Source organism: Kryptolebias marmoratus, linkage group LG20 (assembly GCF_001649575.2).
Source record: "Kryptolebias marmoratus isolate JLee-2015 linkage group LG20, ASM164957v2, whole genome shotgun sequence".
Classification (NCBI taxonomy): Eukaryota; Metazoa; Chordata; class Actinopteri; order Cyprinodontiformes; family Rivulidae; genus Kryptolebias; species Kryptolebias marmoratus.
Window position 1 is genome coordinate 23,311,600 of NC_051449.1, and position 27,865 is coordinate 23,339,464.

Here is a 27,865-nt window from a genome sequence, read left to right on the forward strand (position 1 = left end):
GCCCCACCAAAGTTTACTGCCACTCAATTCAGCCATCTTCCGAGGTCCATGCCATCTGTGCTCCGAAGTTCTATGCTGTTTCTGCTCCCCAGCTTTACATCATCACCATCCTGGTTTTGATCACAGAGAGACCCCATGTCCCAGAGCGCTGAAGCCCACTAGCTGCCTAGATGCTGATGCCTCTCACATCCCCAAGAGACTTCCCGCTGGATGCCACACCTCTCACAACTCTGAGGGGTCCCGCTCGATGCGTCTCACATCTCCAAGATGAACACTGACACCTTGTCTCCACCTTCAGTACCTGAAAAGGTTGATGCTTCGTTTTTACCCTCAGTCTCCAAGAGGGTATTTCTTTGTTGCTGCTGCCAGGCCTAAATAAAGGGTCAACACCTTGTCTCTACCTTCAATTTCCAAGAAGGTTGACATGTCTCCACCTTCAGTCTCCAAGAGGGTTGATGCCTTGTCTCCACCATCAGTCACTGAGAGTGTTCAGGCAAATCCCTCTTCACCATCAGTAACTGAAAGGGTCCAGCAAGATCCCTCTCAGCTCCCTGTCTCCGATAGGATTCTGAAGGATGCCTTTTATACCTTGTGTCTCCAAAAAAGTCAGGGAGGACATTGCTCTACTCTGTGTCTTCAAGATTCTTAACCTTTTGTTTCCTGGTGATTAAATTCCTTTCAGCACCCACTCCTCCAGTTTGATCTGCATCCTTGGGTCCTTACTCTCATATAGCCACCCGGTTAGAGAACTTTCATATAGCAACAACATGACGTTTTACTTTGTACTCTAATGACGGATGTAGTATAACAAATTTACTAGTGTTGGATTGAGCCAGCACAGCTGCTAGCTGACAGGAAAATCATCTGCTACTGGCAAAGCAAAAATTGCATTTTATTGTTTCATAGAGCCTGCAGGCTGTACACTTTTAGCTGAGTATAAAAAAATATGGATGGAATTAAAATTTGACATGCTAATCAAAAGCAGTGATAAATTAAACGTTTTTCAGTGATGGTCTTGATTTGGTCATTGACCCGAGAATGAGCAATTTATTAGTAAACAAACCTAAACTACAGTAATTGCTTCATATCAATGATTGGAAACAAAAATATTTTCATATTTACTATTGCCCTCCACCAATAGCAAAAGGATAATAATGTTTTTGCCTGTGTCCTTGTGTGTGTGCATGTTTGCTTGTTTGCAATGAATTTTAAAGATATTGAGCTAAACTTATGTGGTAGTAGTTTGAAGTATTTCACAACACGTACTAAAAAATGCAAGTCATTTCAATTTTGCATGCAATTGTGCATAATATTATTTTTAAGGTATGACCAAAATAGTTAAAACTCATTTTCAACATAAAATGATCTTATTCTAAAACTCTGGCTTGAAACGCAGCAGGTGATATGCTTTGCTTTATGGAATGCATATCAGGCTTCAGATATTTGTCAGATTTTGTTATCATTTTTAACCATACATTGGGTTACTGTATGATTTGAACTCTATCATCTAACCTGATAGCTAATGTAAATCTAAAGCGTATTTCATATAGACCATGGAGACAAAAGAAGATATCATTCAAACAGTCAGCAAGAAAGTCAGTAAGAAAGCCAAATGTTTAAGGTTCTGTTAGTTTCTTCAGCACTTTTATTTGTATCCTTTCAAAATTCTTTTGATATAGTGATTTTTCTGCACCTCATAGATTTAACAGTGAATTCATTACAGAATTAACATACTGCAATTCTCTAGGGTCTGCAAATCTATAAACACTAGATAACCTAGTAAAAAATGTGTAAAAATTTATATATATATATATATATATATATATATATATATATATATATATATATATATATAAAGAAAAAGACAGAAAAGCAAAATCAAACAAGTAATATAATAAAATCAAAATCATGTGAATTATCAAGCCAGGAAGATTGGGATCTATTGTCATTTTTTAACAGAACCATGCAAAAAAAGTCAGGTTAGTTTCTCAGTTCAACCAGTAATGTGTGTCTGTGTGGCTGTATAACAGCGTGTTTCAAGCCATGCCATTTTCAAAAGACCACAGGAAGCTCTAATTAGAGGTGGTGAAAAAGGTAGACTACTTTATATTTCATTGTTGTGAGCAGCATTGAACTAGAAGTGAACTATCTGTCTAACAAACACAAAAATATTCTCTCAGTCAGACTTCTGCTCATTCTCTGAACTCTTCATTCCACACGGTGTTAATAGAAATAGGGGAAAAAAAGAGTTTTCAAAATGTCTGGAGTCGCAGTGTAATGGAGGCAATGTTATGCATTACATTAAGACAATTTCTTTACATTTTTGGAGAGGAATGTTTCTGAAAAAGGAATGCAATGCTCCATTCAGACTGTTAACATTGTAAAAAAGCTCTGAAATTAGTAATTAAATAACCCTCTACTATTTATACATTCAGGCACTGAAAAATCACATGTCAATATGTAACTAAAAAAGATAGTCGCTCTTTTTTTCCCTTGGTAAGAACAAGGAAACCAATACCTTGAAGTTGGCAAATGTGTAATTTTTTTCCTACCTTGTAGTAATGCCATATGCATCCCATTTGCTATTCTTTCATGTGACAGTTTCTCCTTCCCCTTGAGTGCATTTTCAAACATTGACCTGAAGTCAGAGCTATAGTAGTTTCTCCTAAAGCTTTCAGTCTAACTATGGGAAAGAATCCATGACACTTTTCTTTAGTGAGGGAAATCAGATGATTTTTCTCACTTTCCTCTTTAGACAAACAGTTAAACAGACAGATGGGTAGACAGATGTCCTCCATTGCCTCAGAGGGCCAGCAGGTGAGCCGAGGCTCCACAGACCAACTTCCCCCATGTGGTTAAGGACTCTCCGGTGTGACAGCCAGCTCTCACCCCAGCGACCCTGAACTCAGTCATTTTTTAACTATACAAGGGCTTTTACAAAAAAGCTAACTGGAACAGCCATACAATGGCTAAAACATAAACCATATCTCTACTTTGTCTCGGTTTTCTGTCATTTTTTTTAAATATTTTTTTTTCTCCTTGTCTTTTGGGATGTAGTTGTGTTTTTTTGTAATTATTTGTTTGCCTTTGTTCTTTTTTGAGTAGCTCCAATCCAGACCTGTGCTGAAAGGCTCAGTCATGTGGGGTTTTGGATTCTTTTGGTTGATAAAGAGGAGGAAAAAAAGGGGAGAGTAAGGGCAGAGAGCAGGTCACAGGTCAAGATATGGGTTCAATATTAGTCCAAGACATGGACTTGCAACTGGATACAGACACTTTGGATGGGACTGAATGAGGTGGTGCGTTTGTTCAGGAAAGGCTGGGCCTGATGGGTGATTACAGACGGTTTGTCAAGGTCATCCACTGTCAGAAGATGTGTGTGGCGCTGTTGATGGAGACCGCCGCCTACGTGTGGTGGAAGTCCATGATCGCTCGGAGTGTTCAGAGCGCTCTGATGCTAGAGAGGCAGGACGAAAGCGGTGAACAAAGCCATCCATGAAGTCCTGCTGCTGCTGGGTTATGGCTTGGGAGATGAGGCAGGGCAGTGCCTGCAAGCTGCCCGCCACCGAGTCCAGCTTGTCCTCTAGTGTGCCAATGCGCTTGTCCAGCTCCTCGCTGCGCTCCTGCAGCTCAGACACCAGGTCATACATCACATTCTGGGTCTAATGAAGGAGAGACAGTAAATATGTTTGAGGAAGATAAAGGAACAGAGAGGAGGAACAGAGGAATAAAGAAAAGGCTTTTTTTTTACAAATTAATTTTGATCATATTAATCATAATATCATAAAAACAGCAGATACAAATACAGTTAATGAAAAAAAGAACACATTCATAAATTTATATGCCAACAAGCTAAGTTTTCCTTACTCAGTGTAAAGAGAAGGAAACACTGAGGAAGCAAGAAGGAGGGTGGGGGATTGCATAGTTTCAGCATGTAAGCAGAGATTTTATCTCTCCATAGATTTAACAACCAGCCTTGCCCATCCACTTAAAAGCAGAGAAGGCTTTTAATACTTTATGTATTTGACTGACATAATCCATTTATGTAATTAAAAGTGTCTCCATTATTTAGGCACTTATTGTTCAGCAGAGACTGCAGTGCTGGCCAGCATTACAGTAAATGATAGCTGCTATAAACCCTTGAAATTCTTGTAGCAGAATAAAGCAATTTTCTAAGTTAAAACTGTGATTATACAGTATATATCATCCATCCACTCATTTTCTTTACCCGCTTTTCTGTGCAGGGTTACGGGGAAGCTGGTGCCGAAATCCAGCAGTCACTGGTACAGGTTGCAAGTCCATCACAGGGACACATAGAGACAAACAAGACAAACAACCGTTCATGCTGTCACTCACACCTAGTGACAACTTAGAGTAATCGTACACACACACACACACACACACGACACCACAAACAGGATTAAGAAACAAGGGAAAGCCCTGGCAGAGACCAACTGCCACTGTTACTGTCTACCCTGTTACAGTTTTAATTAGTAACAGGGTGGACATGTAACAGGGTGGACATGAGAGGGCTAGAAAAGTTTGTTTCCTCCATAGATTCTTGTTTCCGGCTATTTTTATGATAAGTTTGTCTGTCATTTACAGTTTTCAAAAAGATATACTGCCTTGTTTGAATTATATGTTGTGCTGTTCACACAACATGTGTTCAACATGCTGCCCCCCTCCCCCCTTCATATCAATTGAATATAAACAACGAAGATTCTGCTTTGTTTTGTAAATACAAACAGTGAATAAATTACATATGTCAATCAGTAAAAAATAAAACAAAGTTACATTTCAATAGCTTTTTATTCTGAAAGGGATGGGTTAAAATTATATTGTGACTTCATAGGAACAAGTCTACTTTCAAGATAATTTAGTTTATGAATACTCTTTTAAAAAAGTAATTTTAAAGGGAAAATTAGGGACAGGTCAGTTCTTTGAATATGTAAATTCTACATAATTATCTTTTCAAAACACTACCTAATTACAGATAAGTATGTCCTGAAACAGGGTGGACATTTGATCCTTGTCTAATGCAAAGAATTTGAAAAAAAGCAGGACAGCATGATATCCTGAGCTTGACCAATATCATTTTCTTTCTTCATCTGATTAAAATTAATTAATAAAATTAAGAAAAAAATAATAATTATGAAAAGTTACCATGGTCAATTGACGCCAAATAGTAGGAATGACCTAGCTCTTACATTTACTTATACAAAAATTAAATAGCCTTTTAAAGCTACCCTGGCACCCCATTTTAGCACACCACATATGAGTTTTTTTTAGATCCACAAAACACATGTGGACAGGACAGTCTAACTTTCTTATCAACTCTGCAAAGGTGAAGATCTGGTCTATTCTGGTCCACAGGATTAAAAGACACAGTGCTCCACTTGTATCTTAAGTTTGAAGATTGGTCAGTCTTCGTTCTAACACTCAGGAGTAAAGCTTCCTTAGGAGGCTAAGCAGTATGGTGCCCCAGTAGTTGGAACAGACTGTCTGGTCCTCCTTTCACAGGTGTTTTCCGGGTCCTACATGCAACACTGAAGAGGCATGAGTACCATAACAACCCACAAGGTCCAAAGCCTTCAGCATCTCAGAGCAAATCTTGTCCATTCCTGGCACCCTGCCGTTGGGAAGCTTTTAAATTATCTTGGCAACTTCTGGCAAGGAATGGGACTTGCCCTCCTTCGAGTCCTCAGAATCCACCTCAGTGGTGGACACTGTGACCTGATTAAAAAGATCTTCAAAGGTTTCCTTTCACTGCCCCAAAATATCCACAGTCCATATCAGCAGTTTCCAACTCAAAGCAATCACACTCTGGAGAAAGTTATTTTTTCTTCTCTGAATTGTTGAACTGTTTGCCAGAACCTCACTGAGACCAACAAAAAGTCCTTCTTCATGGCCTCCCCAAATTCCACCCATGATGAAAATTTTGGTTTTGCAACCACAGAAGCTGGAGTCCTTCTGGCCATTCTGTACCTGTCAGCTGCTTCAGGAACTCTCTGGGACAGCCAAGCATTAAAGGCCCCCTTCTTCAGCTTGGCACCATTCATTGCTGCTGGTATCTACCAATGAGCCCTCCAGTTGCTGTAGCGATTGTCATCAATGACCTTCAGGCCACATCTCTTGAGTATGAGTATGGCCCATACAGATTTGTTGGTCCTGACTAACCTGTGTCTAAACATTGTGCTTTTTATTGACAGCCCTCGCATAGCCTGAAAGTCTAGGTGAGGGCTAGAAAGAAAAGATTCAGATTAGAGAGGGTGTTCCTCCCAATTACACTTCTCTAGGTGACTCAGACATACTTCAGATAAGTATTGATGTCTTGCAGGAAAAGAATGGAATCTCCAGATATCACCCTTTTTAGGACACCTTAAGGAAGCCTTTAAGCCTTAAAGAAAACTGGGTAATCTGAACTACTGTTTGGTACATAAGCACAAACAACAGTCAGAATCTTACCTCCTGCAGCTCATAGTTGTGGAGAGGTAACCCTCTCATTCATTGGCAAGAATTCCAACAATGAGGTGTTCAAGTTGTGGCTCTGCCTCTGTGCAACTTCTTAGTAGGGCAGAGACCAGTCCCTCTCCAAGAAGTGAGTAATGTATAATGTGAGCCAATCTATATCTAGCTGGTATCACTCACCTCACACACAAACTCCAGTTTTTTTCTGAGTAAGACACCACTACCGCAACTGTCAAATTTGTGCTAGGTTGTTTTCATGACCTTGTCATGGTGATGGTTGTAGTCTAGACATGAGACCAGGCAGGGTCAGTCTTGCTTCAGATTCCAAAAGCAAGCCATTCTGTTATGCACAACTGCCACATCATGAATATGCTACCACCCCTGCCACCATGCTCCAACCAGTATTGATACACTGCCACCACAATAACAAAACTCCACAACCTTTCTACAACAATTTTGTACATGCGCAAAACCCTCCATGACCTATAACACTATATTATATGTAAAGGGGAATCCACTGCATTTGTAACACATGCATGAAGACATCACCAAGACCCTGCAAAGATCATCCAGTGTGAAAGGGCCCTTAACAACAATGGGTAACTTACTAAGAAACCAACTTAATTCCCAAATTATTCTCCTCACACCTTTTTGATTGTGGCTGTTTCTTCTAAAACCTATTCTTTTCTGGTCTCTTTGACACCTGTTAGGCTTGTAATTACCTCTGCCAAGGAGGTTATGCTATTGATAGTCTGTTTGTTTGTCTGTTTGTTAGCAAGATTACATAAAAACTAATAATCAGATTTGGATTACATTTTCCGGAAATGTTGGGTTTTTACAAAAAAACAACAATTGATAAAATCTTTATGGTGATCCAGATCATGATCTGGATCTCATAGTTTTTTATTGATGATATGGCCTTGGCAAAGGTTTGTGTTCTCTGAGTGCCTCTAGTTATAATGCTATAATTTTTATATTGCATGTTTATTTGATATTTTCAACCATTTCTGTGCCAAAGCTTTCATACGGATTTTTCTTTTTGAAGATTTTGTTATTTGAATGGCCATTCCATTTAATGCAACTTAAGTGCAGAATTCTACCCTACCTCTAGCCCACTGACTGCTTGAAATAGGCACCAGCTTCCCCACGAACCGGAAAGGAGAAGCAGGTTTAGAAAATAAATGTTGTAGAGATAGCATTAAAACTGATTAAGACATAAAACTGTAATACAGGCACCCCTAATTCTGGGATCATCTTTCTGGTCAACAAATGAAAGCAAAAGAAAAACTTAAAAGAGATAGTGACTGGAAGTAACACTTTCCAAGTGAATGCATATCAGTTTTTGTTTAACTGAAAATGATCATTTTAAAGGAATCAATCAACTTTAATGTACACTATTGGCTGTTTAGCAAAAACAAATCACAGTGTGTATTTATAAAGGTTTGTTCAAAGGACTTACCTTTGCTAGGTCCACCAATGTATTGGCCTGATCGTTGAGCTTTCTCTGCTCCATCTTCACACTGCGCAGTCTGAGTGCGGGCAAAGAGGTTTGAACAGGACAATAAGAAAAGGAGAAAGAGGAAAATGCAAAGAAAGAAGGAGACAAGGAGGATAGGTTGAGGAAATATGGTGACATTAAGAAGATATGGGGTTTCCAGGAAAAAATGAGAGGGGAAAGAGGGCCAGGAGAAAAGAAAGAAAGATGAGGAAATCAAATTCTGTTAGGAATTTTATTGATGAAGCTGAAAAAATAAACATGCGTTCCAAAACCTTTTTGTCATAATTGTGCAAACATATACTGTATATATTGTTTATGTATATATACAGTAGAAAAAGATGTGTATATAAGCAAGCATAATTGGTCTTGATAAATACAAAACCAACCAAAACATGCAGAAAAACAGAAGCATACTACACTCATTTAGAAAAACTAAAGATTGTAACCTTTTATTTTTCATCATAACAAAATCAATTTTATGACAGTGTAAATGTTTAAGCAGCAGGAAGCAGGATGTGCTGAGAAATAGTTTTGATTCTATGACATCTTATTACAAATAGGGGTGGGCGATGTGACAGTCTTATATTCACTGTTTAGGGGAAGTTCTTTCCATAATAACTTGTTGGAATCCTCAGATTACATTTTTATTGCAGCAAAGACTTTTCATGTAAAACTCTATCCACAATTCAATTGTAATGTTGCACCGTCTTTCTCACTATTTGTAGAGGTGGGACAAAACACTTCAGCTTATCATCTTTGTTATTCACAAGTGTGATATATGATATATGATAGCAAGGTGGCAGATTGCCAGCTATGATGTGACAAAGTATTCAAACTAACTTTTAAGTTTTGTGTGAACAAGACAAACATTGGTGTGAAATCTGAAATCGGTTTTGGTAATAGTAAGTGTCTGTTAGAAATGACCGTTGAGCTAAAGCTTCAACGAAAACAGTAGGTGTTTTTCAAACAAAGACTTAAAAATGACTCTCTGAGGATTATAAAAACTGTTAGGCCAAGATGAAGCACTTACAGAGACCAAAGTGTTTGCTTTTGCACCGCGAGGAAAACACTGTTATCGCAAAACACTCATCCAGCAGTCAGCACAGCTACGTCACAAGGGACATTTATCATCATAACATAAACAACAACAATAGTTAGAGTTGTATGTTTTGTGTTTTGGTTTAGGCCCCCTTCACATTGGTTGACAGTCCAGTTACACCTTCCAAACCTATTAGAACCAAGGATATGGTTTATAATTGTTTTTTTTTTTGATGAGTAGTGCCAGAACAGTTTATGGAATGTATACAACAGAGACACATTAACAAATGGCTGACCGAGACCTTCTATATTGAAAGCCAGTGTTTGTAAGTAATTTGGCTTCTATGAAATCAAAGAGAAAAATGACGTTGTCAAGAGCTGCACTAAATGCAAGCTGAGTACAAGTTTCTACCCAGAGGAGGAAGCAGAAAAAAGCCACTGCTAACAAGAGGACAATCGAGCAACATAAAAAAGCCCACTGCAACTTTTATTGTGAAGGACTTGGGTCTGCATTCAGTGGCTGGAAACAGGGCCTTGTGCGCTTTGTTTTGGGGATGGCTGTGGATCAGTGGCTAGTGCAGTAAATGAGATAGTTGTAGGTTCAATTCCACCAGTATGCCACATGTTAAAGTGTCACTGGGCAAGACACTGAACCTCCAGTGTATGAATGTGATCTAAAGAACAGATTGTGTTGCAAAGCTTTGAATAGCCTGATTGGCTAGAAAGGTGCTATGAGTACAGTCCATTTGCCATTTGTATTGCACTTTGGAGCCACAACAGAACATAATCATCCTTTGTCAAATATATTAACAGCCATTCTTGCACTCTGCAACAGGACCAAAAACAAAGTTGTGGAACCACTGAAAAAGTGGGCAAGATAGCTCTAACATGCGATGGACAGCCACAGAATCTTATGTGACCATACTCAGCAATTTTAATCATTTTATGTTTATTTAGGTCCCATAATTTTGCTTGAATGAAAACTATTTTATTTCACAGTGTGGAGCAAAATGTTTAGCTTATTTTTGGTCTGAGAGATTCTATGTTTGGGATTTTGTTTGATGTGTGTGAATGGAAGCATCAAGATGCATTGATAATCATTTTATAATCACATTACAGCCCTCTCAGTCATAAACAAATAGTGAGGTGCCTGAAGAATCCCACCTCTAATTAGAACATGGCTGGATCACAGCAATTTCAAACCTCAGGAGTGAATTTTCTGCATTCCTGAGAAGCTTTCCTATGTCCTTCTCACATTCTATATGTGAGCAGTATTTCCATGACAATTACACCCACACTGCACCACACCCAGAGCCCTATGTTGCATGACTTTCTTGGGCCGCATCTAGATGCAGCCATGCACTAGAAGATTCTGCCATACTAACACAATGCTACTTCCACAAGTAGCAGATCTGCACTAGGTTGTTTCCATGATCTTGTCTTGATCTGCAGGACTTTCCCATACAGTGCCTAAAAAGAGTACACTTTGGATGTTTTACCCTTTTATAATTATCATAAATCAATCATGGTCAATATAAATTAAAGTTCTTTACAAAAAAACATTTCAAAGCAACCTTCAATGTCAAAGTGAAATCAAACTTTTATAGAGTAATTCCAGCTAAATAAAAATATATAATGTATAAAAAGTGATCGCATAAATATTTACCCCCTTTAAAGTGACTACTAAGCGAGTTCTCTCCATCTCATCTGCTGAAGCTTGGAACTCCTTCAGGGTCATGGGTGTCTTGGTGGTCTCTCTCAATATTCTCCTTCTTCACAGTCACTCTGCCCTTGGTAGATTTACACATGTCCCATATTTCTTCCATTTCTTGATGACTGATTTAACATAACTTCTGGGGATGGTTAGGGCCTTGGAATCTTTTTTGTGTCCATCCTCTGACTTGTACTTTTCAAAAATCTTTTCCCTGAGTTGAATTAGGACACACTTTAAAGGGGTAAATATTTATGCAACCACTTATTTTACAAGATTTTTTTTATTTAATTGGCATCAGTCTGTGGAAATTTGATTTCCCTTTGACATGGAAGAAGTTCTTTTTGTTTGTTTTTTGTTTTTGTAAAGAAGGACAATTTATTATTTATTATTTTGACCACGATTGATTTATACCAGCAATAAAAGGGTAAAGCATCCAAGGGGGTGAATACTTTCAATAGACACTGTATATATGGGTTTCTGGGCCTCTTCCATTAGCTCCACCATTTTTACTTCTCTACAGCAGGCATGATCATGATGAGCGCAAGTGCTTCTTCTTTTGCATTCAAAAGGCAAATGAAGGACAGCTAAGTATGCAGCATTTTTGGCACATGGAGAGTGTGGATTTTGCAGCCGTGTGGTGAGAACATAGTGAGAGAATGGTGCAATCCTACTGTAGCGAGAGCAGCGGCAAGGCACTATGTGTGTTGCAGTCACGCAGCCAGGGATGTTGGAACAACTTTGAGTGCTGTCAGCACAGTGTAGGCACAATGGTTTTATAGAATGTAGCCAGTCTGGGCAGTCCTGCTTTAGATTTGTAATGGCCAAACCATGCTAATGAGTGTGGGCCTCATGCTATAGATACGTTGTCCCTGCTACCACCATGCTTCCCCATGCTCCACCATGATACACTGATACCATGGTAATAAACCACTCCAACCTCTCTACAAAAGTCCTATGCATGCCCAAAACCTTCTGCATCATGCATAACTTGGAGCCCATTGCGTTCTTCACAAGCTCCTGAAAACTTCTCTAAGACCCACCAAGATCGCCCATGTTCTAGCTGATTTTTAACACCATTTCAGTGTTGTCATTCAGTGTAAAGGGGGCCTTAATTTATAAAGCACTGTTTGAAAGAGTGCTAAAACATTCAGTAAAAGGTTTTTATAGAAGCCAAGACTCAAATGACAGATCGGTCTACTTTGTGCTGCAAATGGTAAAAGTAGGACACATCATAGCAGACAACTACAACAGTTAAGTAGCTTCTACTTTAGCATTATAAATGCAATTCTGTGCATGTGTTGGAGGAGAGCTCAACTTGCTCATTCAATTAACGTGCATTTATGTATGAACCAGTCACATCTCTTATGTCACTTGAGACTCCCTGTTGAGCCAAGAAAGTGCATGTACTGAAACAAGAGCCCCAAAAGACCTGACAAATGTAGTTATATGAACTAAAACAGAAATAGTATTGCCTGTCCAAAAACAACAACAAAAAGGCAAATTACCTGAAATGGTTTACAAGGACTATGAAGTGGATAGTGGAAGAGATAGTGGTCCTGGGGTATGTGACAACACAAACTACAACAAAAGCACATTTTTAAAAGTATCATAATTTAAAAATAACACAAATGTAAATTTCTATGTAATTCCCTTTCAGAAAACAATAAATATGAAAACTTAAATGCCCACATCTTTTTACGCAATTTGTGAAATCTTATTTGTTGAGTTTTGCTGTTGTCTTTTACAGAATGTCATTAGTTCTTTTAGTGTTGTTATTTTGTTCATTTATGTTTTACAGTGATGTAATCACTGTAAAATATTTTTTCCTGTTTTGATGTCTTGCATCTCAGGACCACTGTAGTCTCAACACTATAACTAACATTAGTTAGATTTTTATTTGATAAAAGCCTAATCAACAATCTCAAATAGGCAATGTCTTTTGAAACTCCTCTTTAAAACATACTTTTTCCATTTGAAGTTATTAGCTGCCTAAAATGACTGACATACTATCTATTGATTATTTCAATTATTTGATCCTGATTTTATTAGTTGTATTATTTGTAATGTGATTTCAAAAGGTGCTATTATTATTATGGCTCACTGACAAAATGTATTTTTATGGCTAATATACAGTATAATGCCAATATCATGCACTTTTTGTTACAAAAACTAAATTAAGTATGATAGTATTTTACTTAAATATATATTTTCTGTGCAGCTTTTAGAAAACATTATTCCATAACTGCCACACTGACTTGGACACATAAACGGCACATGTGGCTGCATACATCTTTCGATTGTTTGATTTGATTTAATTTAAACACTGGCTTTTAAAGACATGTTAAAAATAGAATAAAAAGCTATGTTTCAAAGTTTCCTCTTGCCAGCATTTTAGTCAGCAAATTTTATATATTGTATAAAAGCAATTAGAAGCTACAGTGTCCATGATTTATTCAAAGGTTCTGTTGTTTACTATAGAGAGTATTAATTTTGAGATTGTTTTTATTTACTAATTATTTTTTTCTGTTTTATACTTTCTTCCCTGTTCAGTAAAGTTAAAAAATATAATTGTTATAGTTTGTTGTAACTGTATCAGAAACATAGTGAACCATGATTTCAAAACCAAGGGGTATACAGAACTGGGGTTTCTTTGTAGATTTACACCTCCAGTATCCAGGGATACATATCTTTAACTACTCATGATCAGAGGTCCCTCCTAGCTTGTGGTGAGAATTATGATTCAGATTATGGATTATGACACAATCAGAAAAAGATTTTCATGATCATTTGGTCAAATCACCCACCTCTAGTTTCAACCAAAAAAGAATCTTAGAGGAAAACAATCTCAGTACTGTTTAAAGAACACATTATTCTATAAAACATGTAAATATTTTCCATTAAGAATGCAATATGCTTCTATAGAAGGCACTCCAAATCCTGTGAAAAATAAAAACATTCCTGTTTCTTTGCACCCAAAATTAAGACATGAACAAAATGAAAAAGATGGCATGCCCTCTGTAAGTGCTACAGACAGCTCAGTGATACAACCTCATGTATTCACACTGGTCATTCAGTAAGCGTGCAGTGACTATGACTGACTTTGTGCACAATGAAATGTCAATTGAGCATTTGTATTGCTGCATTTTGTGATTGTGTTTGTGCATATGTTCACAAGCTGATGTGTGTGAGTGGATGCCATAGATAAAAAGATGAAGCTTGCAAAAAACAAAACAAAAAAACATCTCCCTATTGACACTATTAAACATATGGCAATATGGATGTTTTGAATAACTTCCTCAATGATATGTTGGACATGTTTTATGATGCCTCCAGCTCTGTGCCTCCTTATCACTAATCAGATACATTATGGCACTGTGAAAAATGTGTCATTGTTAGCTGTGCCATCACACAGCTATCATCTGAATGTGTCAGAGAAAGAATTTCTCTGTTCGGCAAATTATGAGACAGGATGACATTCAAGGACATTAACTCATGTTTAAATCGGTATATCAGAGCAGAGAGAGACTGTTTGCTTACAGTCATATCTTTGTGGGAAACAGCTTCAGAATGTACATGTCTGTTTATTCAACTTTGTTGTAACTCATGACTGTTGAAGAATAAGGGCTAAAAGCTAAAAGCTGTACCTCTTAGTGTAAAGCATTTAATTTGTCAAAACTCCAATGTGCATAAAAGGTTGTCATTAATCAAGCTCTTTTGTTTTATCCTGTATTGGAAGGAAACAAAGGAAAACCTTCACAGCAAACATTTTAACCTTTGTTATACAGATTGGATTGATGTCATCACAAAACCATTGAGAGGTTAGGATGAGCTCTGCTGATGCAGGGTAATATAGCCCCCAGAGCAGCTATTGTATATTAATCATACACTCATGTAGTAGCTGAGGATGATCTTGGCCAACAAAGGTCCAAGCTCACTCTCTGCAAGAAGCTTTTTTTCCTCCACACATTTTCTCCAGACCACCCTTTCTTAATGACAATAGTGACACCTTTTGTTTCTTCCCATTCAAGAGAGAATGGGAGGAAGAGGAAAGGAAATGGAACACTCAAATAAAGAGAAACCAAAAACAACTCAGCATCCAGCATTATTTTTATTCATGCATGTCAAACGCAGACATGGAGAAAGGAGGAGGAGGATGTTGAGGAAACAGTAGGAGAAGGATACATAGAAGACTCAACTTACTTCTGAGCTCTGCAGTGATAGAGCAAAACAAGGACAGAACACAGTAGAGTTTTAACCTCACAACATTCACGAAACGAGTGAAACCATTACACTTGTTGCACTAAGCTCAGGGTAAAAAAAGGGTTGGAGGGGGAGGGAAGGGGAAGGGAAATAGAAAACACCATCACAATAGTTTGAGTGCGTGTGTGTATGCGTGTGTGCATAAGAAAGTGTGTGGGATGTGTGTGCATCTGTCAAAACTTACATGTAAGTGGGCATAACAATCAAAGGAAAAAGTATTCTAAGGAGGAGACACTAACAAACACTACAGGGTGATAAAACACAGCTATGGTACATTCCATTAAAATATTAGCAATACAGCTGATAATGAGATTTAAATCATTTAAATATAAATAAGACAATCACATGTCATGAGCAGAAGTTTTGAAGAGCTTTTCATCGGTGGTGAACAACCATTTTATACAGTGTCTTGAAAAGGTTTTGCACATTTTGTCATGTTACAACCACATACTTATTTTACTTGGATTTTATGTGACAGATTAACATGAAGTATTGCATATTTGTGAAATAAAGGACAATGATAATGATAATTTTCAAAATTTATTTACTAATGAAAAATCTGAAAATGTGACGTGCATTTGTATTCACTTCCTTTTACTCTAATACCCCAAACAGCCAAGCAGCTCATGGTAACTCTGGAGGACTCGAAGCTGAGGTGTTTGCGCCCATGACCATGTCATTGAAATGCAAAAAATCACAGCGCCAGCTAATGACCTGGCATAAAAACTACAGCGATTCTTTTTTTTTTCCTTTGGTCTTGTCAAAAACAGTGATTGTGATCAAAACATTACTGTGTAAATGTGCAACTTTTTCACAATCAACATTGGAAAATCACTAAAGCTTCCAGAGATCTTTCACATGTAAACATGGCACTTCACAAATCTAGTCTTTGTGGAAGAGTGGCAAGAAGAAAGCTGATGTTGGAAGAAACCCAGAAGTTCTGATTGCAGTACGTCAAACAAGCCAAACATGTGGAAGAAGCTACTCTGCTCAGATAAGACCAAGCTGAACTTTTTGGCCTAAATGCAAAACACTAAAACACTGCACATCATCCTGAACTTACCACCCCCACTTGTAAAAGATGGTGGTGGCAGCATCATGTTGTGGGGACGTTCTCATTATTTAAAAAGAAACTGGTCAGAGTTGATGGGAAAAGGAATTCAGGTAAAAACAGGATAATCCTGGAAGAAAACTACCAAAAGCCTGCAGCTGTAACTGCAGTGAAAGGTGGTTCTACAAAGTACTTACTCAGGGGTGCAAAATACAAATATATACTTTTAAAATTTTTATTTGTAAAAAACTTTGAAAACCATGCATCATTTTTTTTTTATTTCACAATTATGTGCTACTTTGTGTTGGACCAGCATAAAAAAAAATCCTTGTGATATGCTTTGAAGTTTGTGGTTGTAACATGACAAAATGTGGAAAGTTAAAGGTTTATGAATACTTTCAAGGAACCTGTAAGTAGAAAATTATTACATAAAACAGCCACAGTGCAGGACTTACTGGTGAATGGCTTGGAGAAACTTGCGCTGGTGTTTCCGCACCTTGGCGTGATCTATCTTCTTGACCAACTTGGTGTGTTTGTAAATGAGCCATGTTTCCCTGAGTACATTGGCAGCTGTATTCTTTACCTGTGATACAATGTTGGAAAAGACACTTGAGATAATATAACTGGTACTAGTTTAATGCATCAAATGTGACAGTCATACAGTTGGGGTTAATATTCTCATGCAGAAAGCAGAAGACTACAAAAAAAGGTGATGTTGTGAAAAGAAAACTGTACTGAACCAAACCTCAACCCCTTTGTTATGCGTCCACAAAGTTTTCAAAATGGGAAGTATAGATCAGAGTCTCTTAAGGGCGTGTAGATTATTACACATGTTCTAAAGGTCAGAAGTTTTCAAGACGTTATCTGCAGAGTGAAAATGAAAATGTCCACATCACTTGACTTTGTGTGGACTTTACCTTGCAGCTCTCAAGTGAAAAATCTAGAAAAGTCCAAATGAGTACATGTGGAAACATGATGAGCACATTTATAATAAGTTAGATGCTTTGTCTTTTCTGCTGTCCTACTTACTGCCTTCCCCTCTTTTGTTTATATAATGGATACAAACAAAAAACTCCACAAGTGGGACTGATACTGAAGCTAAAAACCATTGACCTGCATTTATGCACAAATCAAATTTGAGTCAAAGATCTAAGAACAAGCCATTAAAAATAGACTGAGAGAACCAATAAACAAACTCAACAAACATAAATGATCTTACACAGTACTTGATGTTGGCTGGTACTCTCTGGTACTCAGTACTGGCCCTTTTACATTTTTGTCCTTAGCGTACCATGTTTAAAGCGTACCACTTTTATAGCGTGTTGCTTCTCATAAATGTGCCAGTAAACAGGTTTCAGTCTCACCAACTGTAAGCTATGGCTAAAGCTTATCAAGTACATTACCCACAGGACATTAGTTAAAAACTGGAAGGCATTACCTGCTCTACACTGCTTCTGACTGGGTTAAATATAGGGGATTAGGTGATGCATTACTCATGATTGGTTAAAAGCTAAGCACAAGTAGCCAATTGGAGGCACAGCTGGGTGAGTGCTGTGAATCTGATTAATGTTACTGACTACATAAGACTACAGCACTCCTTTCAAGCTTTTAAGAGCCTAGACACTATGGATTGTCAAGTAAATTATCATTTAATGTCACTGCTGATCAGGGATCTTTAGTGTTATATTTACCATTTACCACTTAGAAAAGCTTTCATAAATATAAGTTATGAAAGTACGGTGGACAAATGTTCCTTAATCTTCCTTTTTTTGCTGTTTTGGTATAAGTACCAGTATTTTGAGCACTGATTTGATCTTATACATCATGGATTTGTAAAGTTTGAAAACATGTAGAATTAGCAATTCTACATGTTCTACCACTGTTCTTAAAAATGGACCTGTGGCAACTGTCTACAGTTTGCGCAAGATCACGTGACAGCTGAAAAGAAAAATGTTTAGTGGGGGTATGATACTCAAACAAAACTTTCATGTTTGAATCACATTTTTTGTTTCTTTTCTTTTCTTTGTATATTTTTTGTTGACCATATCAGTAATGTATCGTAGCAAAGGAATAGCTTTCCATGTATAAGAAAGGCTCTAGCTGAGTTTTGAACCAAGAAACTTCTTGCTGCAAGTTAATAGTGCACCAGAACACCACTGTGCAGTATTTATTAATTTATATATCTATTTTTTTAATGAATACCTACCCTTTATTAAATGTATGCAACTTGTCAAAACTGAGGGAGAATTTATCTCTGATCTGTACCATCATATTCTGAAGAAAAATGTAGCACGAGGCACAAGCACAAATGCTGTTCCTCCAAAGAGGCTTAGAAAACTAGACCCTTATTTTTTTGAGATGGCAAAGCAAAATCCATAATCGTAATTATAGGAAAATGAAAGGTTCTAAAAAACACATTTCATTTGGCTTAGAAACATCCCAGAGTGGAAGGTGCTCTGGACAAAAGCATAAGACACACTTCCTCCAATCAGATGTACAGGAATTATTCAGTGATTCTGTATACATTCAGAGTCTGATATTTTAAATTCAATTTAAGCTATATATATGCCCCTTTTCCATTAGTGCCTCCACAGCACGGTACAGCACAGTTCGGGTGGTTTTCCATTACACTTCTGTACAGTTCTAGTGGGTGGCCTTTGCCAGCTAGTGGCAGTAATGCTCCAAAGCTTTTTGTCAGCCACTATTAAACATAGTAGAAGAAGAAGACCGCAAACACAACAATGGAGGACATGGTCGTATTATTAAACATTTTCCTCAGTCTGTGGTTTTTGGCAAGATGCCAAAGCATTGGACCACTGCCATTCTCAAGTTCAAGAGTGTTGCACCAACAATTGCAAAGAGAAAATGGCGCCTCGAGTTGTTGTTGTGAGGGTAGCTCGGACACAACCAGTGACTCCACCCCCTAACCAATCAGTGACCGACAGTGTTCTGGCGGCGGATTTTCAGGCCAGCACGGTATGCTTGGAACCTCGACGGAGTTGGTACTAAAAAAGGGGATTGTTCCATAAATCCTGGATAATGGAAAAGGAGTGGAACCATGATGTACTATGCTGTACCGTGCTGTAGAGGCATTAGTGGAAAAGGGGCAATAGATGCTATTCCAGAGTATTTTCAGTAGTAAGAACTTTTACACTCAGAGAATCTCCTATTGTCTTGACCAATAGTACATAGAAGATTTATTTTAAGGAATTACAAACCAAAACATTTGAATACTGCTGTTATAAAAACTACATCACAAAAGTTACTAGGAGTGGAGGAAGCAAATGTAACTCACTCTTTTGCAGAGTTGTGTGTCCATCATGAAGTTGTGGACATGCTTCTCAGCCTTGGTCAGCTCCAGCTTCCTGGCAACCACTGCAACCACCAACGCAGTGCAACCAGCACCCTGTTGTACAAGAACAATGTTGATTAAACACAGCAACATGGTCTTCAAAGTTGTACTGTCTAAACTAAACTGATCATCCATAGCAGTATGACCATTTGCCACTTACTGAGTAGTTTTCACTTTTGCTGCCATAACAGCCCTGACTCAGAAGTATGCCATGCACATGATGTTAAAAATATAATTCATTACATTAGGCCATTTTCCTTCCTTGCATTAGAATTCAAGTCTGATGCTAATGTGCCTGTTTTAAGTCCTTTCAGTAGAGGACACAGTTCAGCAATCAGCATAGAGACCATGACAGGTTGTAGACCCTTAGGCCCCCTTTGTGGGATGATGACCCTTCTACAGTTTCCACCACTTACATGACTTAATAAAATGGCTGGATTGTAGCAAATTTTAAGTCTTCTTCAGTATAAAGGCAACCATGATGCTGCTGTGCTCTCAGTACTTGGCTAATAGCTTTTTCTACTATTTTCATATCACCAAGACACTGTTCTGCACCCTCACCATGCTCTATATGCACTTGTCTTGACACAGTTCTCTTGGACCTCTTTAAGATGCAGCTACAAGCTAGAAGATCTCTCCATAGTAGCACAATGCTATGACCATGGGTATGATTTCTGCACAACTTTGTTACCTAGGCATGGGGCCTAGATATATACCTCATGACCATAGATGAGAGTTGGAATGTAGACACATCAGTAAATTGAGAACTCCTGGACCACAACAGACCCGAGCAACTTTCTCATTATTGTGAATGAGACACAAAACTCCCACATACTTGAAGTCCTTTGCTTAAGGCAGACACTTACTCCCACTGCACAGTCCCCACACCATAGCTATGCTGCCACAGTTGCCACCATGCTCCTCCATGCTCTATTCAGTACACATGCTCAAAACAATCTGTCACACTCTATCACATGTAATAGGGAGTCCACTGAGTTCTTATTACATACTTGAAGACCTCGACAAGACACTGCAAAACCCATCAATGTTCTGGCTGAGTTTTCACAATGTAGGGGGTTGTTATCCTGTGTAAAAGGGGCCTTACACAACAAACTGTGATGCACTTTGGGTTTTGACATCCATGTGCAGATGGTTCATTAAGTTAGGTGGGGCAACACCCCTCTAAAAACATCACTAGACCCAAAAAGTAGTTTCTGCTAATAAATAATCTGAATTACTGAACTTGCAGTGTATTATTTTGTTCTGTGTGGATTTTTTCCCCAAATATTCTGACTCTTTGAAAATGATTTTAAAATGGGTTTTGGTGATTCAATCTGTTTTTTTCTTATTTGTAAAGTTGTTAAGTTTTTTTCCCTTGTAACTGGAATATTTTTTTGTAGAATTATTACTTACAATCAAATTAAAAATCTAAGAAACCCCCAGGTTGTTAGATAATTAAACAAAAAGAATACTAAGGGGGATGAATATTTTTGCAACCCACTGTGTTTCGGTGCATATGCCATTTGGGAGAAAAAAAGGTTTGCTGAGTCTCTGTGCTGCGTTTAAATGATGCCCTCTACTCACAGTTGTGTACTTGTTCATCTGTTTTATTTTACACAGTACAAATGAAAAATATTCCTGTTTTAGGAGGGAAAGATTTCCTGTGTCTGTCTAAATTGAGTATTTGAGCAGAGTGTTGTCGGAGGTGCATGAAACACAACCTTGATATAATCCTTTTAAAAGAGTCACAAATTATAACTTCTATTTTGTAATTAAATTATGTAACAGGCACACACATAGGGCTAACTTTCCAACCCTCTATACAGTAAACATACTTAGCCTAATTACTATATTAATTAGGCTTTTAAATGTATTTAACTTATGAAATTATATCAGATACTGGTGTGCGTAGAAATTCAGGGATCAAAGTCATCTGCCCCACTAATATTTATGGGCAGGAGCCCTTACTGTTGACACCTTTTTACTGTAAGTATTTACAGTTCAGCATTTAAGTACAGTGACTCTTCAGCTCTATTTTCAGTACATGCCAGCTTTTGTTTCCCACAGCTAGGCTTGACTGCCTATGCTTCTGGCAATGATTCAGTATTTTTTCACGACTTTTGTTATAATTTGACCACTGATCATTTGACAAAAGCTGTATTCATAAAAATGCTTGATGTTTCTCCACTTCACTCTTGAGTGGTCATGTAATAATTATTAATGTAGAATTACAGCCAGTAAAGAAAAAAAAACATTAACTTTGGTCAACCAGTAACTTGATTTTGACGAATTTTACTTAATCTAAATATTTCTGACAATATAAACTATTCCGTTCTTTTTAGAGAAAAACTAACTAATGTATTGGCTCTGCAGGGAGACCTGTAAAAAACAGCAGTATTGAAAAGATAAACACATGAAAGAGATTTCAAAATATTTAACTAACAATTAATGTTTGGATACAAAATTTACTGTTGTTTGTTGTGTTAATTACATATTTAGATTACAGATTAGGTTTAGTTGTTTTACAATGATGCATTTATCTGAGCAAAACCAAATGTAACCTACCATGATCCCTGTAAGTAGACACACGCCTTTCCCACAGTACGTATGTGGTACCATGTCACCGTAGCCAATAGAGAGGAAGGTAATCGAAATGAGCCACATGGCTCCCAGGAAATTACTGGTTACTTCCTGTTTGTCATGATACCTGAAACAATAAAGAAAAGCAAAGGTGAGAGACAAACTCAGAATATGTTGACACAGTGTGCTGAGTGTGAGCATGCTAAAGATGGAGTTGTGTAAACCAAACAGGGCTGATGGGTGGAGGAGGTTGAAGGTTGGCAGAGAGTAAGAAATTGTGATGCGAGATGATACCACTAATTCATAAAAGCTTGGTACAGTAACTAAAGAATGAGTCAAATTTTGTTTGAAATGCAAAAGTCATGCAGACCTTGTAAATTTTATGGGAAAATTGTTTTATTCTGTTGTTTTAGTATTTTTTTCAGGGTCCGTTTACTTAAGAGAACTATGGTTTCTTTGGTTGAAAACAAAAACAGACATAAAGGCTAAAAAATAACTATTGAATAAATATTAAGTAATTTTGAAATAAGAACTACTAAAAATGATGTCATTGTCTTTTAGGAAAATAATGATTTATTTGTTGAGATGAATGATGAAAAGGTAATTCAAAAACTTATGAGGGGCCAAATCACCCACTCATTTTACGCAAAATCATTTAAATGAAAATAAAAACGTTTTTTGAATGACAGAAAAATGGGGCTTGTTACTATATAGAACTGCACAAAGTATCAAAGGTCAAACAAATGGATGTCAGTGCATCCAACATGGCTAAACTGCTGAATTAAATCAAACCAACAGTTGGCTTCTTAGTCTCCTGCAAGTCTTCCATCACAGAGTTAACACTGCTCCAAGAAAAGGTTTGGCAATGCAAATCATTACTTCAGATGTGTTGCTAGCTGAAAACAGCTGACAGCCATGCTTGATATGCCAACCCACAGGCCAGTAAAAATAAACAACAACAAAGAAAAGAAACAAACAAAACAAAACAAAAAATCTTTTTAGGAAACAAACAAACAAAAAAACAACAAAAAACCCCCAATAAAAAGCTAATTTGAGAATGACTTTCCATTGTCTTTTGTGGTAAAACAAAACTCCACTAATGAGGCAAACTTGCCTCATCCACCCACCCTCATTCAACTCGCCTGGTTATTTTCAATGGGCTGTCTAGGAGGAGTTCAGAGAACAATTAATTTTAGATTTAAAATCAAATATTGGTTAGAGACTCTGTGAAAATATCTCATTAGCATTCTAGTGTAAAGACTATAGCCTAAGTTGAAATTCTTGGGATTTTATCCAGGATTTTCTGCAGAAGATTCTGGCTAGGACAGACATAAAGTCCCTGTGAAGTAGAATAGTTTAACATTGACTCAGCAGTTCTTTAAAATATCATATTATGTTAGTGCACATGTGCAGCAGAGTGGACAACTTTTCTTTGCACAAGATACAACTGAGCTGGTTTTGCAGGAATGCCAGGCTCCACTTTCTCCTCCAAGACAGTTCATTGTAATCAAAGATCATAAATCATCTAATCATGCCTTCTGCAGTGCTCAAAACTCCAACTCCTCATGTTCATATTCATGCTTAAAGTTTGGGGGAAGAAACTGCTATAAGCATTTTGTCCCATAGAAGTGTGTGATCTGTGAGATTCAAGCTTTTTAAATGACATGCAGAGAAGCAGTCAGTACAGTACCATGCAGGAATATAAACACGTTTCAATCCTGCATGCTTCAAATCCAGTATATTGAGAGCAGGGGTGCGAGGGGAAGACCTAAGGTTCATTTCAAGATGAAAACCACCTCTGACTAATACTGCAGTATGAACACTGGAAGGGGAATGAATGACTATGTGGTCTGGCTTTCACTTGTAAATTGTGAGATAAAGACTGGATGACTAAAAAAGGAAGAAGCTCACTGAACCTGACACCCCTGTCTCTTTTACCTGCATCCCAACACTTCACCAGCTGCTCTTTGACAGCTGCCAGGGGGCCATACTTGATCAGATGGCTAAATGTTGTAATTAGAAATGACTAGTATGTTAACTTCATTCATCTTGTCATCAAGGCGTGCAGAGAATGAGTCACGTCTTCAGTGGAGGCAGAAATGTGCTGCATTTTCCAGTGCAGTGAACAACGTGATACACTGTAATACAGTTGATTTCTCTCTGTTGTAAAAATAACCCATAAATATGCTTGGTACAGTGCTAAAGATATTATTGCTTTCTCTTTTATTATCTAACGGAGTTTGAGGCAGTTTCTCCTCTCTGAAAAAGAGCAGAGGACAAAAGTAAGGGAACAGAGACAGAGGCTACATGCAGAGTTGATCAAAAGTATTTTAAAGCTCTCAATATACTGATGTAAGTTTGGGGATTGCATGGAAAAGAGCTGGCACCACTTTCAACCTAATACAGGACAACGGGTACATAATAATGTCAAGAGCCTATAGTTTATCCCCCACAGTTAACGTTGTCAAGGTTGAAAACTACAAATTTACTATTACTGAGATGTCATAATTATTTATGGTTTTCTCACAGGGACCCAGAGAAAAGTGTCCACTACTGTTTTGATAACATGCTCATCTGTGAAGACAATGTATGTCTAAGAATGTGATATTTTGTCTACTACTGCTTTGGAGATAACTGGGAAATAATAGTGTTGTTGCTGCAACTCGCACAGAGAGAAATTCAGATTGCAAGACTGTCCGAACCATGTAAAACTAAATTTGTTCAAATAAATTCTCTCCAACTGTCAATCATTGAGTTATTTGTTTAACTATGAAGTAAATGACTTACAACAAACTCTGACTGACATTCACAGTGAGCATTGTTCTCTAATCATTTTCTTAGGATGGTGTTATTTATCCAGAGCTGTTTGAAACAAAACTACATGAAAATAAACTTCAAAACTTAGTCTATAAGAGAAGAAAAGTGTGACCTACATCTCTTGTGAATACATAACAATTAAAAAAAAAGACTACTAGTCTTATTTCAACCATCTGTTCAAAATATAGTATACTGAGCTGTTAGTCCTGTCCCCATATCAAAAATGTTTCCTGTTTATGTAAGAATGATGAAGGAAGAAAAAGAAGAAGTTCAAAGTAAAGAAAGAGTTCATCCCACCCTGACCTTGTTGGTTAGCTTGTGGAGCTCTGGAAGCAGCTGATAGGTACTGGCTGACCAAGCAGACCACAGCTCGAGAAATTGCAGAGGCAACAACTTGGGTGTGGGAAGAATTTGATGAGACTAAGGAGAAGGTATTCTGGTTGGCCTCTAAATGATTCTGGCAAATTGTCAGGCAGCTCAAGCAGGGAAAAATAGTGCTTTGCTAAAAAATCCTAAAGTGGGGAATAGGTGGTGCTGCAGGGGGTGGAAAGAATATTTTGAGGTTCTCCTCAACCTAACTAATACACTTTCTGTTGTAGAAGAAGCGGTAGAGGTAGAGTAACCTGCATGGGGGTGACTCACCTATTAGTGGAACTAAGGTCACTGAGGTAGGTAACTCTATGGTGACAAGACTCCAAAATATTTAAGGCTTATGATCTTGTCCCTTGATGTGTCCTACTTTAGGGTCCATTATGGCCCCAAAATGGCCCCAATATGGTCCATTTTGTCCTTGTACAATCAAAGTAAAAACTTGGTTTGTATTGTTGATTATAGTCAGACCCATGTAGGATAAGTGCTAGAATCAGACAAGGTTGTCCTTTGACAATGATTCCTCAGTGAAACCAAAGGACAGAGGGTCTCCAGTTTAGGAGGCTTCAGGCTGCATTGCTGCTTTTTGTCCCATTGACTTTATCAAACTGGGACATCCAGAAGGGACTGGAATGGTTTGCAGCCAAGTGGGAAGCAGTTGGAAAGAAGAACACCTCCAAGACTGAGGTCATGATCTTCAAGTGGAATAGATTGGACTGTAACTTTTTTCAGTTTTGAAAGCACTACTGACCCAGGTGCAGGAGTTCAAATACCTTGTTCATGGTCTTGTTAATAAGAAGGAGCGAGAAACTGATGACAGCTGATTATAACAACATTTTTGTGATGTGGATGCTGTGGCAAAAGAGAGAACTGATCCAAAAGCCAAAGCTGTCAGTTTACCAATTAATCTTCATCCCAACCCATACCTACAGTCATGGGTAATGATCGAAAGGATTAAATCATGAATACAGGTGGCTGGAAAGAGCTTACTTTGTAGAGTGGCTGGACTCACCCTTGGGACAGAGTGAGGAGCTTATTAGCAATTTGGAAGTTGTTTCTCATCTGCATTGAAAGAATCCAGGTATCTAGTAAGGACTACTACTGGATGTTTTTTGAGGAAAGTGGTTTGAACTGACTTGCTGAAAGAAGTCGCTGGGGAGAGGGATGTCTGTGGCTCTCTGCTTGAGTTGTTGACCCCATGAGCCGGTTCATGGATAAACAGCAGAAGATGTATGTATGTATGTATTTATGGATGGATGGATGGATGGATGGATATTTCATTCTCTTAATGCCACCGACTGACAATAAGCTCATGATAGGTCCTAAGTGACCAAAGCTGATAATATGACAATAAATAAATAAAACTGGAACAATGAGTTAAACGTGGACGAGCTATGCATTTTCCTTTGCCAATATGCCGTCCACACAAACTTTTAAATCTTAGAACAAAAACATTTAGGAACAAATGTAAAAAACCTTGTTTATGCAATAATTATGAAATATTGTAAGTGCAATGCTGTGTAACCTATATAGATCTATGTGTCTGACAGTGAAAAGTGTTATTTTCTCACAAGTAATGGAATGTATTTTCTTTAGATGTTATTTTCTAATGTAATGTGTTTAACTGAACCACTTCACATGCACAAAATGCACAATGAAACATATCAATGTAAGAAATTGAGCTATTTTCAAACAAGAGAGGTGTTTAAGGTTTCACAAAAAACAGTCTTGGTAGAAAGTAGACTGTCTGTCTACACTGTGACTCTCTAATATCAGACTGTGCAGAGCTCTGACTGCAAAATGCCCCATCTCAATTACAATCAGAAAAAGACTGAAGAGGTATGTCTTGTTTGGAAGGGCTGTTAGGGAAAGCTTCTTCTTCTTAAAAAAACATGGTAGCATGTATTAGTTTTGTAAAATTGTATCTGAATGAACCACAAGCTTTCTGGAACAATGTCTTTTGAACAGAGAAGGCCTAATGCACAGCAGTTTGGAGAAAACCAAACATAGCATATCAGCACAAACGACCCATACCAAATGTCAAGCACGTTGGTGCAGGTGTGATGATTTACGTGATGATTTCAGAAAAAAAAGAGAACAGAATACAATAGCTCTGTCAAGCTGACTGAAATGTTATGATGGGGCTTTAACCGAACTGTAAAAATAAGAACTCTTGGTGACCATAATGAGCTAAAGGTAAAATGTAAAAACGAGTGGTTCAAACTTCCTTTACAATGAATGGGAGACTGATATTGTCATACAGAAGACTTTCAGCTATTGCTACTGATGTTTGTTCCACCATCCTCTGAAAGATATGGTGGACTTAGCAAGAGAAAAAGACGTGAAACAATGAAGCAGCAGTTGGAGCTCTTGCCTCACAGGTAGGGAGTTGTGGTTTCAAAACTCAGCCAGAGCTTTTCTGTGTGGCGTTTGTGAGCTCTCCTCATGCATGTTAGTGTTTTCTCTGGGTGCTCTGGTTTCCTCCAACTCTATATTGTCATTATGTATGACTGTGAGTGAATGACTTTCTGTCTCATTTGTCTCTATGTGGCCCTGTGATGGACTGGTGACCCGTCGAGGGTGTAACCTGCCTCTTGGACAATGAGCGCTAGAGACAGGCACCAGCTATCCAAGATTCAGAATCGGATTCTTTAGTAGTGATATGGTTCACATTCTCTCTAAAAACACACAGAGTTGCTTCTGTTCTCTTTTAATGACTCA

At 37.9% G+C, this 27,865-nt stretch overlaps 1 protein-coding gene across 2 annotated transcripts in view; it reads right to left on the minus strand.

The window, feature by feature from the left end:
• Nucleotides 1-1,871: 1,871 nt before the first annotated feature.
• Nucleotides 1,872-27,865, minus strand: part of kcnn1a (potassium intermediate/small conductance calcium-activated channel, subfamily N, member 1a) — a 112,982-nt gene continuing 86,988 nt past the window's right edge. Inside the window, exons 5-10 of one of the 2 annotated variants that reach the window (XM_025009395.2) lie at nt 21,944-22,085; nt 19,322-19,432; nt 16,482-16,609; nt 14,916-14,924; nt 7,925-7,994; nt 1,872-3,659 (exon numbers count right to left, since the gene is read on the minus strand). In XM_025009395.2, coding sequence (XP_024865163.1) covers nt 3,354-3,659; nt 7,925-7,994; nt 14,916-14,924; nt 16,482-16,609; nt 19,322-19,432; nt 21,944-22,085 — 766 coding nt within the window. In that variant the 3' untranslated portion in view covers nt 1,872-3,353. The remainder of the gene's footprint in view (nt 3,660-7,924; nt 7,995-14,915; nt 14,925-16,481; nt 16,610-19,321; nt 19,433-21,943; nt 22,086-27,865) is intronic. The other variant, XM_025009397.2, reaches the window with a different exon arrangement.